This window comes from Eptatretus burgeri, chromosome 6, assembly GCF_056783735.1.
Source record: "Eptatretus burgeri isolate ZD-2024b chromosome 6, Ebu_testis_v1, whole genome shotgun sequence".
NCBI classification, from domain to species: domain Eukaryota; kingdom Metazoa; phylum Chordata; class Myxini; order Myxiniformes; family Myxinidae; genus Eptatretus; species Eptatretus burgeri.
The window spans coordinates 57359756-57371983 of record NC_140966.1 but is presented as its reverse complement, the minus strand read 5'-3'; the positions used below and the strand labels follow the sequence as shown (position 1 = coordinate 57371983).

At 43.2% G+C, this 12228-nt stretch overlaps 1 protein-coding gene and 1 long non-coding RNA gene across 3 annotated transcripts in view; one reads left to right on the top strand and one right to left on the bottom strand.

Annotated features, from left to right (window-relative positions):
* Positions 1-12228, bottom strand: part of LOC147024851 (phospholipid phosphatase 3-like) — a 139260-nt gene that overhangs the window by 96919 nt on the left and 30113 nt on the right. For both annotated transcript variants that reach the window (XM_085885175.1, XM_085885176.1), the window contains one exon: positions 6808-6962. In XM_085885175.1, coding sequence (XP_085741301.1) covers positions 6808-6962 — 155 coding nt within the window. The remainder of the gene's footprint in view (positions 1-6807; positions 6963-12228) is intronic.
* LOC147024852 (uncharacterized) overlaps positions 1-12228 on the top strand; it is a 54061-nt gene that overhangs the window by 36741 nt on the left and 5092 nt on the right. The gene's annotated exons all lie outside the window — the stretch shown is intronic.

Below are 12228 nucleotides of genomic sequence, written 5' to 3'. Positions count from 1 at the left end.
GGATGGGTAAGAATGATGTAAATAGAGATTACATGATGCAAAGGGAAGTTTTGAAGAGTGACACAGAAGGATCTGGGGGTGGCAATAGATGAGAAAGGTAAGCAGACAGCACCATGCCAGGCAGCTGGCATTGCTATAAGTAAAGCAAATAGGTTTGCAGGTTGTTTTCTTCGACATCTTATAAATCAAAAGAGGTTGTAAACACTACAGGAATTTAGTGACACCTCATCTGGAATATTGCATTCTGTTTCAGTTGCCACATCAAAGGAAGGACAGAGCTGCCATCGAAAGGGCGGATTGTAGAGCAACTCAATTGATTCTGGGGATAACTAGATTGAGCTACGAGGAGCAGAGACAGGAATTTATTCGTTAAAAAAGAGAGAATTAGAAAGGGATCTGATGTAGATGCTTAAGATAATGGAGGGTAAAACAGATTATGTGAGAAAAGTTTTTTGAGCAGAATAGACAGTGACAGCAGCAAAGGTTGTGGCTGGAAAGTGAAGAAGAGAAGGATTATGGGAGGGACATTAAGGGAGGGATCTTTCAGTCAGAGAGCATTTTATCTATCTTTCAGTGTAGATAAAGCATGGAATGGTCTCCCTGGAAAGATAGTGGCAGCAGAAACAGCAGATAAGTTTCAGCCAGAAGTTACATATGTACTGGTACCGATAAGCACAAGGGGATAGGTCTATATTTGTTTATATGCCCAGGCAAAAATGCCACAGTGAGAATGATAGTATATGAGAGTAGTACTCTCATATACTAGAGTAGTCTGCAAAGAATTACTACAGTAAAAGAATTTTTGCCTGGGATATATATATATATATATATATATATATATATATATATATATATATATATATATATATATATATATATATATATATATATATATATATATATATATATATATATTGTTGCGAATGCGCGCCTGCCGGCGTGCGGACGGCCACGTGACTCGAATCGCGGCACGTCGCAAACCGGACGGACAATTCAGTCGTGACCCTCTCGGACCAACGCTGGGAGTCACGGGTGGGGGTTTAACCTCACAACGATCGTGCCAATTGCCCACCCGCGCAGGATAGGGTCGCTCGCCAAATTCGATCTACCTAAGTACCTGCGCGAATGGTCGACCGGGCGATCACACCTCGCCAAAGGTTGACTCCGGACACGAGCCGCTTGGGCGGCCCGTTCCGTGCTATCGGGATAACCGAGCAGTGTTATCGCCGACTTGGACGGTTCAGATTAAGTACCGGGCGTATTAAGCCCACTACGAACCCTTTACGTGAAGCAGGATGGAGGGTCGATCAAGAAAAGACGAAGCGAAACGGGAAAACAGTTCACACAATGCACATTTATTACGCGACACACGGAAAGCACACATATACAGCCAAACAGTCAAAATGCACATATAGCAGTTAAAACAAAAGAAACAATGACGCAGAGTTACTACCGAATACGCGTACACACGGCAACACTTATACAGTTCTACTTTACAGACAGCGCCAACACACATTTACTCAAAAGCAAAGGAAAGAAGCCACGCTCATAGACAAGGGGGCAGACAGGCCTGGAGGCCAATATTTGCGCGTGACGTGGATGAGCGGCCAGCACCGCGAGACCGGAGGGGGGGGGTCCTACCCGTGTCCTCGTGATGCGTTGGCAGACGAGCCGCAGATGTGGCCCCGTGGCTGTGCCCCGACTTCATGCTCCTTGGCAGGTTTCGTAGGCATGACGTTTGGAGTGGGGTGGGAACGGGGCCCCCTTTTTGCACTATCTCAGCGCGGGGGAAAGAGGGAATTGTTGATGCCCTGGAGGAGGAGAATGGCTGGCTGGCTTGGGTCCCGCGACGAGGGATCTCACACCGCGACCTCGTCGCCGACCGCCGTCCTTCTCGCCTCGGACCCGAGCTCCTTTGCCTCTTCCCGCAACTCTCCTCAGCCGACTGCAGAACCCAACTCGATGCCACACCGATGACTTCGCCACCCGACTCCACTCTCTGCCACACCAATGACTCGATTCACTCTGCCCTGCCGACACACATTGCTACTGCCACACTCTGCTACTGCCACACTCTGCTACTGCCACACTCTGCTACTGCCACACTCTGCTACTGCCATACTCTGCCCCGATTCGCCTTGCGCTCGCCGTTTTATAGGCCAGCATGAGAAAACAATATGCAAATATCTGGATCAGGATGACCTCGGGGGCGGAGCCATGCTCGCCAATTGGACGAAGGAAAAGTGGGCGTGAACCTCCCCTGATCCTACAATTTGCATGTATCGATTTCACACAGACGCACCTGGAGACGGGGCCAAGCCGCTCCGCGCTTGCTAATCAGATGGATCAGAAGTGGGCGTGTAGCGTTCCTGATCCGAATTCTCCCTCGGAAAGGCCGCTATTTGCGCTCACGGCTCGGTGCGTATCGCTGAACGAGCCCAAGACAGCCCGACGCTCAGTGTGCACAGGTGGTGCGGGAATGGTCGTAGAAGGAGAGAGGTGAGGGTGGTGGAGGGTTTATCGGTGGTGGTTTGATGGTTATGGTGCCGTTTGGGAATGACGGTGATGCGATGTTTGCGGGATTGAGTTGTGAAGGTAAAGGTTGTGGCTGTTGGTGTTGTTGTTGTTGTCTGAGGGTTGGAGCGTGGTTGTAGTTGGTGACGATGGCTGGCGTGGTGGTTAAGGTGGTTGTTGTGTGATGGCGGTTGAGACGTGGTTGGTTCAAAATAAAGATAGAACAGAAAAACGGTTATCTCAAAGCGTCGCAGCCCGAATGACTCACATAAATTCCCTCTAGACAACGGATTTGGGGCTAACTACACATGTACTTAGAGATATCTCACCTACGGGCCCTTCATGGTGTAATGCGAATTTCCACAGCCGTAACACTATATATGCAATTATGAAATTCTCCTGACTTTTACCGACATTGTGATAATGACCTCATCACAACGGTGTTATGCCTGCCAACCCCGAAGGGCATCCAGCAGTTCATGTAAGGCAAAGTCAAAAGCTGTCACAAAGTAGATGAAAAGAGAAGCTACCGACCTGGTTTCATCCTCCTTAAGGCTCATCAGGGCATCATATCGCTGTTCCATCCACCTGGTGATGTTTCAAGCCCTTTTGGCATATATACTGGCACTTGATGCCCCAATGACTGTGGCTGATGAGGCCAGATTGTATTTGGCTCCAACAAGTGTCATCTGCCATATGGACATATTGTGTTACATTCACCAACATGACTGGTGGGAAGAACGAGATTGAAGAGAATATGGAAGTTGGTTCAACAACTAGGAGAAAGGAGGAACAAATGAGTGGAGGTGAGCAGTGATTCTGGATTTTGGGAGTTTCACCAGAAGGAGATTGCTGGCAGACCTTGTACTCCCTGCAGAAACATGAAGAGGACAGCATGGAAAGAGCAGAAGGTGCAAGACCAGAAAGGAGGTGAGAGATCAAGACCACTGGTATTAATTTGTTAAAACTGTATTGGCAGATATATGTGGGCATGATGGGCCTGATGGCAACCTCCTGCATTGAACTTCTTTGTATTTCCTTGTATAACAGAGGAAAAAAAATACAAAGAAGAAGAACAGAAGTGGAAGAAGAACAAAGACAATAATGATCAAGATAAGAAGAAGGTGGAGAAGAAGTAGAAGGAGAAGAAAAAAAGAGAAGATTGAAAAGAATAATAAGTGGTGCAATGATTAGAGTATCCGCTCTCTGAATCTGGAAGGTCAGCAGTTCGAATCGTGGCTGAGTCATACCAAAGTCTTTAAAATGGTACATGCCACATCCTTCCTCAGTATTTAAAAGGACAGAGCATGGACAAACGACCATCGGTTGGCAATTCTAGCACAGGCTTTCATAGGTCCAATGGCTGCCTCCTTCATCAAAGTTTCTTGAACATATATTATGACCAGACTTGGTGGCGTAATGGTTGGAGTATCTGCTCTGATTCTGATAGGTTAGCTGTTCTAACCATGGCTGAGTCACAGCAAAGACTTCTAAAATTGTACATACTGCTTCCTTGCTTGATCGTCAGCATTTAAAAAGGATAGAGCATGGCCAAACAACCATAGGTTGGCAATCATAGTCGGTTGACTCTCCTTAATCTCTAATAATGGATTGACTACTCATATGGAAGGAGGAATAAAATTGGGATAAGCCTCAATAAAAAAATAATTGATCAATCTAGAGAGAGTGAGGTCTCAATGTGCCATTAAAAAAGGGCCTCCAAATAAAGGAGGGGGATGTGCAATGATCACCTGAAAAGCTTACATCAACAACAGCCTTACAAGGCCATGACAAAAACAATGCACATCTTTATGTGAATGATGTTTCCATCTGAGCACACAGCTCAACATGATGGGATCTGATACTAAATTCCCACATGCTGTTTTGATTTGTCCGTTGTCTCCAAATGTTAGTACAATTTCAAATGTCATTTTCCTACTGTTAATATATTAGCAGAGTGCCCGCCCTACAGGTGATCTTGTTCCAAGCATGCAACACATTCTTCTGATGCATACCTTTATTTGGGCAGTGTATAGGCAACTGACATCTCTGTAGAGGCAAAACAATAACCCTGCTTACATGCATGAAGCAAAAACATACCTACTGCTTATAATTCTAATCACCTCACTACACTGGAAAACGTGGGGACAGGAGTACTGTACTGTAAATGGTGGAGACTTGTAATATCCAACCCCACCTGGAGGCAGCACGACACGATACACATTTACATAGAGAATTTGCGTCCCCCCCCCCACCCCCCTCAAGATCACCAGCAAAGATAAAAACACCACTCCACACGAATTGGAGTCATGCTGATCCGATGTAGCAAGTCTGGATGTAATCAGCCGACAAATGTAGTTATAGCGGTGACAAACAAACAAGAAAGATGTCAAGCATAGCACGATACTTGTGAAATCCATGAAACAATTTGACCTTGAAAATAACTTGTGGCTGAATTCAATGACCAAATATGCAAATCCTCTTCAAATTTCAAGTCAATCGGATGGAAATTGATAATTTTAGATATTCAGCCTATGTCGACTTTTTGGCCGCCTGTGTTGACTGACCTTTTTGCATATTGTGATCTCAAAAATAATTGGCGGTTGAATTCAATGACCAACTAGAGGGGGAGCACTCGGTAGAGTGCAAAACCTCCGCCGCCAATACTGCTGGGTCACTTAAGTGAACCTGATGTCCTATTCATTGCAGGTAAAAACAGATCAGACTCTACTGAACCACGATTGAATAAACTAAACTAGATCGACGCGCATGTAGAAATGCCAAAAAAATAAAATCGAAATTTTTTTTGAAAAAAAAAGGTGAAAATTTTCTGTTTTTTTTTTCTCCAACAATTTTTTTTGGGGGGAGGGGTTGGAAATCACTTAAAACATGTAGAAATGCAAAAAAAAAATTCAAATATTTTTCAAATAAAATCGAAATTTTTTTGAAAAAAAAAGTTGCAAAATTGTTTTTTTTTTCTCCAACACATTTTTTTTTTTGGTTGGAAATCACTTAAAACATGTAGAAATGCAAAAACAAAAATTCAAATACTTTTTCAAAATGGCCGCCAAAGCGGCCATATTGGACTTTGGACCAAGTCCTAAATCTAATGGCATGATGCTTGGACCATACCTAATCCCCCCACCAAGTTTCGTCGAAATCCGTCCAGGAGTTTTTCCGTAATACTGTTCACAAACAAACAAACAGACAGGGGTGAAAACAGTAACCTCCATCCATCTTTGATGGCGGAGGTTAAATATGCAACCCCTGTTCAAATTTCAAGTCAATCTGATGAAAATTAACAATTTTAGAAACTTGGTCGATGTTGACCTTTTGGCCGCCTGTGTTGACGTCAAAAATAATTGGTGACCTTTCGACCTCAAAAACAATAGGCTTCTTGCTTATGACGAACTATACCATGTGGAAATGTTTTGGGAAAATCGGTTTAAAATTGTGACCTGTAAGTAACAAACATTTTTTTTAACAGAATAACGCACAATACCATCCAATATACTTGAAAAATCTTCGATTTTCGCAAGTAATAAACAAGCAAATATCAGTCCGTGAATTATAGTAAGGATGTACAAGTTCCTGGATATACCAATTGTGGGGCAACTTAGCATAACAATTGTGCATTTTGTGAGGAAAGTACCAAATTTGGCACACTAGTAGCCCAACATATTATGAACGGATTTGGATATTGGGCCATCTCAAATTCAGCCGCTGATGGCTGTGGCAGCCATTTTCCACTGCCATCAAAAATTTTGAGATGGCCAAATATCCAAATCTGTTCATAATATGATAGGCTACTAGTGTGCCAAATTCGGTGCTTTCCTCACAAAATGCCCAATTGTTATGCTATATTTAGCTAAGTTGCCCCACTACAAATAAAAAACAGAAATATTTTTACAGAAAGGTGATGCAATGAGCCAGAGAGCCGACTCTAGAAATGAGAAACACCGTTATAGTAAAGGTGCAGACATCAATATATTTGTTCGCAGGTAAAGATTTTTTAAAAAGTGGAGGTGTATGTCCCATTAACGTGAATGAATCTGTTCATCTTTATGGGAGTCTGGTGTATTTTATCCTCGTGATACTTCTCTTGATCATAAAGTAATTCTTCAATCCAGACCAAAATCGATGTAAAATAGAATGATAAACAGTGGGAATATGGTGAAAGGGGATGAATGAGAACTAAGGCTGAAAATGTCGAGACAGGGGAAAGTGAAAGTGTGATAAGTCAAAAGTTTAGAGACAATGGAAGTGGTTGATGCGATTGAAGGTGTTACGTACAAGAAGTATCGCCATAAGCAGACCACCAGCACTCAGCACCCCATCCGAGATGGTGTCTGTGAGGTAGGGATAACGTATGCTCTCGTCATCACAGTAAAATCCTCTTTTGAAGGGCCGGATGAGGTTCAACTCCACAAGAAGGAATGGCAGTGAGACTGAGGGAAATAGAGAAGACAGCTGTAAGTTGAAGAATCAAGAAACAGATATCTGTCTCCCGAAAAGCACAGGCATGATGGGACAATTGGTCATCTACATGATTCATAATTGCTCTCACTCGGGTTTCAGCATCCATCATATTCAACTACAATATGAGACCCTGTGATTATTAAGTACTGTATGCATAAATGGCGTCATATTGACTAGTTCTCCACCCTTTCCGATATGCCTCACATGCCCCTTATCTCTTGACTCCCATTACTTCAAACTCCAACATTTTATTCTCATTTATACGCTCTCCCCTCTTCCTTTTCTTAATGTTTATCTTCCTATTTAACAGGCCCACCCAACCACACCCCCATACTCCTTTACATCTTAAAATTTGAAATAAACATCTGGTGCCCATAGCCCATGAATAAACACCATACTGGCAGGATGGCAAATAGTCACATACTCAACTTTAAGCTCTCCAGTGTGTGCTCGATTTCAGACACAACTGAAAACCATCACTCTGGTGCTTCACAGGCAGGGTGATTTATCAATGAGTGTGCTGTCTCCAAGTTGGAATGTTAAGCTGGGTGGCCCATACATAAAGCATTTGCTAATGCTCGTTAAAGATCACATAGTGTCTTTCGCAAGAGTAGGGCATTGTGTACCGGCACCTTGGTCATTTTCCAAATTTCTACACCAACCTATAATAACCATGCAGGAGAGTGGTGACCTATCCAGGGTTGGTTCGTAGCCAGCAACCATCAGAACTGGTTATGCGTTCTACAGGCAGACCTTGATTAATAAACAATAAATACCTTCTGAGCTATCATTAATAAGATGCGTTCTGTGCCCTTACTTTTGTGTTCCAGGGGATTGGTTCTACTCAAACAGTGCAGCAATATATGTATATATATATATATATATATATATATATATATATATATATATATATATATATATAGATATTATATATATACATATTTAAAAATAAATATATATATATATATAAATAGTTATTATATATATATTTAATATATATTTATAAATAAATATATGTATACATACATATAAATATATATATATATATATATATATATATATATATATATATATATATATATATACATATATATATATATATATATATATATATATATATATATATATATATATATATATATCGATAGATAGGTAAAATATATATATACATACATATATTGTTGCGGTTCTCAGAATCACATGCATCCAACATACAGTGGTCCCAAGACAGTTATTCCATTAATATATGTGTAGATAGTCCCTTCTCTATTGTCTCGCGGGACATCGGGGGCGTGCGTTGCGAGGATCTCATAGCTAGGTTTGCTTACATCATTTCTTCTTCATTTCATTTCTAACATCATTCCTACTCTTCTGTTCTGCTTATACCTGAGGTAAATCCGAATTTGCGTGCAGCATGTGCCACGGCTGCGAGGAAACCACCATACCCTCACAATAACTTCTGCAGGGGAGGGGCATAGAAATGGCGCTCGAACACCGCATGAGCATTCACAGCGCAGAGCTCCCGTCCTCAAGCGATCCCCCATCCCAACGTTTGCGGCGACTTATACAGTATGCTCGGCATCTCAAGATTATCGACTCGAGCTTCCGATGATCTGGGGAAGATTGCTGGTTGCATTGAAAAGGCATACGGATGAATATATCTTTAAAAAAACACAGGAAACACACCCAGCACGACGCCCACGCTGCACGGAACGATGCCACATTGGGCGGGATGAACCCCATGCCACGTTGGGCAGGATGAGAGTGTGCAAGGCGCAAGCGGGGCATTCCTTTCAACCCATTCCGGGACTCACTATATCGGCATTCTTTTTCCCTCCATTTCTCCATCTGACACATATCTATATCCTTTTCATTCCAAACCTCCATATAATTATAAAACCGATCGTTCCCCCTCAATTTCTGACACATATCGGTGTTGGCCCAGCACACACGGTCGCAGAATTGGGCGAATTCGTGCACTCACCATGTGGGCCATGGGAATGTGCTTGAAGCGCCCTGTACAGAATGTGCTCAAAGGCAGACTAGCGCTTAGCTCATGACACCTTTTTGGAAACATCTTACCGTCTGTGCATGGGATTGCCATAACATCTTATCCAAACGCTTCTACGGCCAGTGAAGCTGCGATCGGGCAGAGGTATGTTGTACAGCTCGGGCCACGTGACACACATTGACCACCGCTGGTCGGCTCGCCCAAGCAGGCATGCGGAACCCTCGGCCGGTGTCAGGGCATAGCCCGGGGGTTTTTGCAAGGCAATTCATGATGCGGAGTTCGGTGTGGGCAATTCATATCATGTTGGAGGTCGGAACAAGACATTTTTACGGCATGGAGTCATCTTGCCGGAAGATGAATGTTGTGGTTTTCCAGCCATTGCGGCTGGGCCGCGTGGGGGGTCGAGGCCAATCAGAGCGCCCGATTTGGGTGACGACACTTCGCTTCAGGGTGCCTACCCACCCCGCGCCGTGGGACCGATAAAGGTCCGAGCGGAGCCTTCGCTCTAACTCTCTGCCCTGCCTCGCCTCCCGCTCAAGCGAGACTTCGAAATCGCCTCGACTCTGCCCTCCTTCGTCTTCTGTGCACACTGGACCACTTCCTGCCATCATCGCTTGGACTCCGCCTCCTGTCGGCATCGCCTGGACCCTGCCCTCTCCACCCGAGTCCCTCTCTTCACGCAGACGGTCGCGTCTCCTTCTCCGGGCTGACGCCAGCTACATGAAGCCCCCCGAAGCAAGAGAAGACGCGCCAGCTGTCAGGGGGTACCGCGCCATGGAGCATCCCCCCAAACGTATTGGTGGCACCTTCCGGCAAGCGTGCAAAGGTACCGAGAGATCGTAGCCTCAACTCCTCTCCTGTCTTGCTGCAATACCTCCTCTTCATCGGGTTATCTGTGTCTGTGTGTGTGCGTGTCTGTGTCTGTGCATGTGCGTGTGTGTGTGTGTGTCCTGGTGCTTGTCCACATAAGTAAGACTGCAGAAGATTATTATTATTATTTTGTGTTAAGTCTGCTCTGTGTCCCCTTTTATAAGTTGCTTGTTTATTGTCGCACCACACCTTTCTTCCCTATCTCTGCTTGCACACCCAAATAAATCTATTGATCGTGCCACATACCCTTCCTTCCTCACCTTTGTTAATAAATTATTATTAAAATTGTTTCCACCTCGTTTTTGTCTTTTCTTTCGTTGATCCAGCATGGTCCAAATCCTAGCTTAGCCGGGACTTTATTCCCAACGATCCGTTCCTTTTAGCTGGTACGTCCTTGGCAGTGTCGCTCGGCTGCATCCGATCTGGTAAAGTTATCCGGTCCGGTAAAGTGATCCGGTTCGGACTAGGCGTACCGGGGGCGTGTTCCCCGGTAATTAAATCACATGATGAATTAGGTAACCCAGTTAACCCATAACCGGGATGACCCGAGATCACGCGGTTGAGTTATTGGCGTCCACGGTCGGTTAAGTGAGCTGCCGTGTCACGGAATTATCCATGTGCGATGGCCTACAATTCCAGGGAGTATGGGGGGGGGAGCCGAGATAGCTCCAAGACCAAGTGGTCTTCTAACCCGACCCCCAACAATATTTTTTTTATTTCAGCAAATGTAAACAGTCCAATTTGTAGCCACATGAGAGGCAAGATAGCTCAGACTTTCGTTTGTTGTTTATTAATATTATTTATTATTAATTCATGATATGACAGAGTGGTAACTTGTCCAAGGTTGGTTGTTAGCTTGTGGAAATGTTTCAGCAGAACCAATCCTCTGGAACACCAGAGTACAGGCATGTTACTTCACTCATTTTTGGGATACATATAGATATATATATATATATATATATATATATATATATATATATATATATATATATATATATATATATATATATCCCGTATATACTGTATATAGTGAGAACGTTTTTGGGAAAATAGAATGACTTGATTACTTGTATTTCCAGGATATGGTGAGGATGTGGTTGACCTGTTTGCCTTGTTATGAAGAAAAATCGTTTCTAATAATTTCAGAAAAATTATATTTATTACGAAGGATTATTTCCAAATGATGGTAAACTGTCGTTTTAAATATTCACAGTGCCGTTCCAAATAACTGATGCAGGAATATGTGAAACAATCTCTCAATGAGAAAAAAAACAAAACTTTAATGCGCTTGATTGTTTATTGATCATCGAAAAAAAACATAAGCGAATGAAGGTTATAAGACCAAATGCAGAAAATGTGGGGTCATGGGATTGTATGGGAAAGTTGGGATTATGTTGAAAAACTTTTGTAGCTCCTGGTGATTTTGGACTGGAACATGGATTGACCTTATAAGGCCTTTTTGAGGAATCCTTAGCACAATAAAGAAGCAAATTACTTTTGGCCCTGTCTCTCGCAGATGGAAGCTATCTTTTTTTTTTGTTTTGTTTTGATCCTGTGTTTATCTTTTCTAAGAGGCCTTCAAATGGACCATGCTGGAAAGGTGGAAAAGTGGTGACAAACACATATGAGGGACCTTCCAAAGGATCAAAGGCCTGGTGTTGGCTTTGTGGTATGGGTGGCTGGCTTGGGATCCAACAGTCCTGAGTTTGAGCCCTGTTAGCTGATAAATTAACACCAGGTGGGGTTGAATCAGCCTGTCATCCTTGTGAAGTTGGCGAAATGAGTACCAGTGTACTAGTAGAGGGGCACAGCATCAGTGGCACAGCTATGCTTCCAAGAAATGATAGCCACCCAGCAGCTAAGCTGCCATACGCAAGAACAGAAAAGGATCAAAGAATGAGATATTCAAAATAGTCCTAGGTACCCCCGACTCATCATATATATATATATATATATATATATATATATATATATATATATATATATATATATATATATATATATATATATATATATATATACATATACACATGCATAACTGTAATTGAATCAAACCCCCAAATTTACGAGGCAGCAGGGCACAAATGGAGTCCCATCACAGCGCTTGCTGCATGATCTACCAGCAGCAAGTGTTGCCTGCCACGTGAGCACATTGACTCTGCCCTGCTAAACACCAGTCAAGAGGTTTTCAGCCAGGAATATCAAATTCAACCAAAGAAGCACACCGACTCCACGACACGACACTGACATAATGTACATAACTTATAACAACATATCACCTCCAAACTAGGAGGTATCCATATGGTACTCAAGCCTTGGCAGACTGAGATTGGAGCCTCTGGTCACGAATAGCC